The 5,729-nt window shown below is 29.7% G+C and overlaps 1 protein-coding gene across 2 annotated transcripts; it reads left to right on the top strand.

Moving 5' to 3' along the window:
- The first annotated feature begins 522 nt into the window (after nt 1-522).
- Nucleotides 523-4,582, top strand: LOC120071630 (calmodulin-binding protein 60 G-like). Of its 2 annotated transcripts, none has more exons than XM_039023989.2 (8): nt 523-844; nt 1,019-1,148; nt 1,356-1,417; nt 1,734-2,263; nt 2,486-2,652; nt 2,744-2,848; nt 2,926-3,076; nt 4,153-4,582. In XM_039023989.2, exons 1-8 carry the CDS (start codon nt 723-725, stop codon nt 4,164-4,166), a joined length of 1,281 nt encoding a protein of 426 aa, XP_038879917.1. In that variant the 5' UTR covers nt 523-722; the 3' UTR covers nt 4,167-4,582. The 2 variants fall into 2 exon arrangements, with proteins under 2 accessions (XP_038879917.1, XP_038879916.1); XM_039023988.2 differs by having other exon boundaries at nt 528-844; nt 4,289-4,582.
- The last annotated feature ends 1,147 nt before the right edge of the window (nt 4,583-5,729 follow it).

The raw sequence follows: 5,729 nt of genomic DNA, 5'->3' as shown, positions 1-5,729 counted from the left end.
TCAAAATTTGTAATAAAAATGCTAAAGATAACGAAATTTTTTTTTTAAAAAAAAAATCAATAATAAACTAGCATTGGAGATTAAATTTAAAATTTGTTGAAAGCACAATGATAGAAATTAGACAACGAAAAGTATAGGAAATTGAACAAATGACATTAAATAAAACCATGTCACTAATTTGACGCAATTGTATTGAATAAATTAAATTTTAAAAGCTCACAATTTTGAAGGAAAAAAATTGCAATTTTATTAATCTTTTAAAAAAATAAATTTTACTAATGTTTTTATTAACTTTTTCTCATAAAAAGATAAACTCAAGATTAATTTATTATTAAACATATGTTTGCGGGTTATTCCATCTTGGATGGATGAAAAGTAACGAATGGGGAAATTATTAAAATAAACACATACGCATGGTTCAATGCTCATAATATGAGACAAGAAAAATGTGAAACCCAAAAAAAAAAAAAAACCAATTAAAAATTCAATAATTAATTGGAGATATCGTGTGCTTAGAACGGCGTCGTTTTGGAGTTAAAAAATAGAAAAAGAATGGACAATGAGTGAAAAAGAGACCAAAAACTTCAAAGAAATTTCTCTAAAGTTTCTGAACTCTCTTTGTTGACATTGAATATTTTTCAAATGGACAACGAGTGTGATGTTAACCCTATCTTGAGATCATCAATAATCTCAGCCACTCGATCTCAGCGTACCAGAATTCAATGGATCCGATCGGTGCCGCCGCTACTAACAGAAACAAGAAGAGGAGAGCCTCTTCCGATGAAGCTCCAAAGGTTCAAGATTACGCCATGACAAGTTACCATAGCTCTTTTCCTCCAACTTGGTGGGTTTGTGTTCTTGTCTTACTATTTTGTTTAGATCTCTCTTTTTATTCTTTATTTTCTCTCTTTTACAAGTTCAAATTTTTTTTTCCAATGAATATTAATTTTGATCTGCTGGATTGCGAGTGTTTTACATCTTATCTTATTTTACCTTATCATTTTATTTTATTTTATAGTTTTGGAGCTGTATTTGAGCATATGGTTGCTCGATGGTGGCCTCAAATAAAAGAACCTGTGATGGGAGAAGTACTTAACCGTATCTTTGTCGAAACATGGCCTAAAATGGAACATGAATTTCGCCAACAGGTATGATACCGTATTTTTCTTCGTTTTTTCTTTGAACAAAATATTAGAGAGAAGGGAGAGATGAGTGGATGTACTAGAACATCTCAATTAAGTTAACACATTCTTAACGTACTTTTTGGAACGTCCAATATTTTTCTTCTCTTTTAATTATGTGTTCTCTATGTTAATGCAAAAATTCAAACATCTAATTAATCAATTTCTTTATAGGTATCCAAGGAAATAGAGAGGATGATGATCTCTCGCATTTACTCCCTTTCACCATCACCAAGGTTAGTGTTGTCTTTTAATTACACAATTTATTCAAATTTGTTTATGTTTATTATTCACAATTAATATGCAAGTACTCATCTCTTTCATTTATAACTTGTTAAATCGTCCATTGATTCTAATATTATATCGATATTCTAACATAACGAAGCAAAATAAAGTTAAGTGAAGTAATTCAAAGAGTTCAAGAGAATCAGTCTCTTAGCAGTTCTTGTATTGTGCTTCATTAATATGTAGTTTTGATTGGTTCTTGTGTGTTTCTCACATACATTTAACAAAGTGCTTCATATCCTTGTCCAAATTTTTATAAAAAAATAGCGAACAACATGAGAGTGAAGAAGGGGAAGTACCTACAACATCTAAAACATTGAAGTTGAAGTTATGCTTTTCCAATTCAATTTCCCCTCTCATTTTCACAAACAACGAGATAAAATCTGAGCATGGTGAGCCACTGAAAGTCTTAATCCATGATGCCACCAACTCCAACACTATCATCTCCACTGGTCCATCGTCGTCTGCCTTAGTCGAGTTCTTCATCCTTGGAGAGTTCGATTCTAGCAAACGACAAGATGACGAAACACCCTGGACATCGAGTGATTTCGACAAAAGCATCTTGACTCCAAGAGATGGTAAACGACCTTTGATCATTGGTAGTGATCGCCAACTTTACCTACAAAACGGAGTTGGCTTCGTCAAGAATCTAATCGTAACTGACAATTCAAGTTGGATGAAATCAAAGATGTTCCGTTTGGGGGCGAGAATCAAAGATGAAAAATCTCAAGTCCAGTTTGGTAGGATTGGAGAAGCTGTTTCTCGACCCTTTAGAGTTATGGATCAACGAGGGGAAGGTATAATTATTTCTCTCTCTCCTTCAATTTATATATATATATATATATATATAGTTTTCAAATATGATAAAATTAGCAAATTTATTTACAAATATAGTACAATCACACTATCTATCTAATATTTTGCTATATCTAAAAATATTTTTAGTAGTTTTGTCATTGAAAATAATTATTTATTATTTATCCTATAATTATTTTTTATATATATATAATTTTTATTAGGGAACCAAAAGCATCACCCTCCACGTAGGGAAGATGAAATATGGCGACTCGAAGGGATATCCAAAGATGGTATATATCACAAAAACTTATCGTCCCAAGGCATAAAGACTGTGGGGGATTTCTTGAAGGCTTATCAAAAAAATAATAATCCTACAACTCTTAGAATGGTACTTAACGAAGAAATTGAATTTGTAATTTGAAAATTTATTTTAAATGATTGTAAGTTTTCACATTTTATTTTCATATATACATGTGTAGATGCTTGGAAAGAGAGTGTTAGACAAGACATGGAACATGATGGTTAAGAATGCTGAGGAATGTATTGTTGATAATGTTCCAATTAATGATGATCGAACCGTTCAGGTTTAATTTCTATCTTCTCTTTCGTTTTCTGTCTATTCAAATGAAAGCTTAAACTTAATATTATGTGCCAAAAACAGGCCAATAATTTGGCGGAAATTAATCAAGTCATGGGAGATGAAGCTTTCCAAGGAAACTTTGGATTTATGCAAAATAATTTTGGTGAGAGTAATGATCTTCCAAGGTTGCGCATTAATGAGGGATTACTGGACTCTGTGGTTAACTATCGAGGTATTTGCAGTGATTTCTCTATCACTATTGATCTTTAAGGATTGGATTATAGTATTTTTGGGAGTGATTTTAATATCGTTAAAATCAACTTTTTCATTTTAAAAATTATTATAAAACATGTTTTTAATCTTTTAAATATATGAAAATTGCATTTAACAATGTCTTATTTAATATTAAATTAATTTGAGTGTGGAGAAGAAATTTTATTTTTGTTATGAAAGTAACAATCAGCTATTAATAGTTATGTACTCATCTATAAATAAAAGTCTGTTTAATTGTAAAAGAGGCAGAGTGAAATACTTATTTGAGAGAGTAGAAACTTCTATAAAAATTTCTTCTTTTAGCTACTCCTATTTGTACAGTGGACATAGACTCGCATTGAGCTTAACCTTACTTAAATTGTCCAGTTCTTCTTCCTAGTAATTTTTCTCTATTACGTTGTCATTGTCGTCGAGAGCTTCTCCAAACTTTTTCTTTCTTGTTTGATCAAAGTTGGTTGAGGTTAGCTTTTTGAAATGTGTCCAAGTAAAAAGGTTCTAAATTGTTATACACGTAGAATTCAACGGAGCGGTTAAAAGTGTATTTAATAATGGTTTTAAAAATGACAAAAGTGATTTAGGCGATTTAAAATCACTCCCAAACATATACTTAGCTCGCACTTTGGTTCTCGAGTTTACAAACTCCACATCTTAGTTGATAAATTACAAACATTAACTAATACAAAGTTGATTGGATGTTTTCTGATCTTTTAGTTGAAGATGTCTATCTTAACCAACTTGAGTCATGTATATTTATATATTTCTTGTCACATGCATATATGACATAAATAACCAATTAATCCCTAAACGAATGTTAGATTATTTGTCAAAGTAAGTTTAGTTTAACAATAGTTCAAATAGCCTTCTTCCTTAGCTAGAGGTTTGAGATTTGATCCTCCATTATTAAAAAAAAAAAAAAAAAAAAAAAAAAAAAAAAAAAAAAAAGTATTATAAAAAATATGCAATAATTAACTTTCTATTTAATAGTGATGGAAAGTTGAAAGCATAAGTTAATAAAGTGTATTTCCAAAATCTCAGGACTACGATGTTGAGTTTGAAAAGTCAAGAACCGAAATGCAAGGCTTAAACCAAAACTCAAGGAGTTTTATAGGTCAAGCTCAAATGTCCCAAAAAAGTATGATTTTATCTTTCTATTTTATTTTTTAATATGTAGCTCAAGCTTCAAACATTCATGAAGTGGATGATGCAACCCAGTACTCTCAAATACATCAGACCAAGTTATTGCCAAAACCCAAGTGAATCCAACAAATGACCATATAAATATACACTCTTCTTTATGTATGATCAGCCCTGATCTTGTTTTTAATGCATATAATGGTCATGATAAACCTTGTTTGATTTCTTTATATTTGCAAGTGATTTCTACTACTTTCATTGTGTTTGTAATATAAATGTTGTCAAACATCTTTGATTATGATTATTTGGTTTAGACAATGTTTGTTCCCAATTCCCATCATTAGTTCTTTTGTTTTTTCTTTTTTAATAATATATTTCTATGGTAAACCCCTAAATCTTTTTGGTATGTTATTTTATCATCTTTATTTTTATTATTTTTTGGGTTTATATTTATAATTTAAAATTTACTAGCTTTTCAAAAATAAAGAAAAAAAATACCTGATAAACTAATTATTGATTCCAATACCTTCAATTTTTTTCTTCATATCCCACATCTCTTACTGTCATCATCCACACATTTTTCTCCTCTCCTTATGTTATATCTCCCTCTCTCACTTTCTCAGCTTCCTTAGCATTCCCTACTCTTTTTCTTTCTCATTTTATTCTCTCCTATCTTATCTTTATGGTTAAACAATTTTTTTTTTCTTTTTGTTTTATTTATCTCCCTTGCTTTTTTAGTATATTTATTTTCTTTTGCGTCACATCTTTATTTTTAGTATGTTGATTTACATTTATTCAGTGACATAATTCATTATCATAAATTTCATTTTGTAAAGCATGTTTAGTTTATGAAAATTATGCTTCTGCCCATATATTTAGTTTATTATTAAAAATAAAAAGAATGTGTTATTACAAATTTAGAGTCACAACCATTACATACACCTGAAATATTTGTGGCGTGGAATTTGTTGAATAATGTTCTCAAATAATGTTTTTGTGAAGTGTATGTTTAAGTGTTTGTTCATGTATTTTTGTTCTTTGATCATGAATTTTCTTTTATTTCTTTTTGGAAAAGGCCAATTTCTTTAAATTTACGTGAAAAAAGTAAAGTTTTGTTAAGACTATTGTGTGGTGTTAATATCTTCCCCTTATACACAAGAGAGACAACCCAATCCTTTTATTATTTACCAGTTGAAACTACGTATTGTGCACATGTTTCATAGCGTTGAAAATGAAATAGTGTGAAGTACAATAGTGTATTCATGTAAACTTTTGTGTATTTTTCCTTAATCAATAGTGTGGAGAGTATAAATAGATATACAAGACACCTAAAATAGACAGCTAAATCTTAACAGAATAACCAATCGTAATACAAGGAAGAAAGCGTAATCAATCCAAAAATTACAAACCAATCTTTATATAATTTAACATCCCCCCTCAAACTCAAGGTGGTAGAGTAGAGACTAATTTGAGTTTGC

The sequence above is a fragment of the Benincasa hispida genome, chromosome 2 (genome assembly GCF_027475165.1).
Source record: "Benincasa hispida cultivar pf3 chromosome 2, pf3_genome.v1.1, whole genome shotgun sequence".
In the NCBI taxonomy this organism is placed as follows: Eukaryota; Viridiplantae; Streptophyta; class Magnoliopsida; order Cucurbitales; family Cucurbitaceae; genus Benincasa; species Benincasa hispida.
The sequence above is the reverse complement of the archived record's forward strand: the minus strand, read 5'-3'. Positions and strand labels throughout refer to the sequence as shown.

What these genes read in the sequence shown, in the direction of transcription:
- LOC120071630 (XM_039023988.2), top strand. Translation starts at nt 723, where the DNA reads ATGGATCCGATCGGTGCCGCCGCTACTAACAGAAACAAGAAGAGGAGA. An exon ending in TCCCTTTCACCATCACCAAG is followed by an intron (nt 1,418 to 1,733) that starts GTTAGTGTTGTC and finishes ATAAAAAAATAG; the next exon opens with CGAACAACATGAGAGTGAAG. An exon ending in ATCCTACAACTCTTAGAATG is followed by an intron (nt 2,653 to 2,743) that starts GTACTTAACGAA and finishes ATACATGTGTAG; the next exon opens with ATGCTTGGAAAGAGAGTGTT.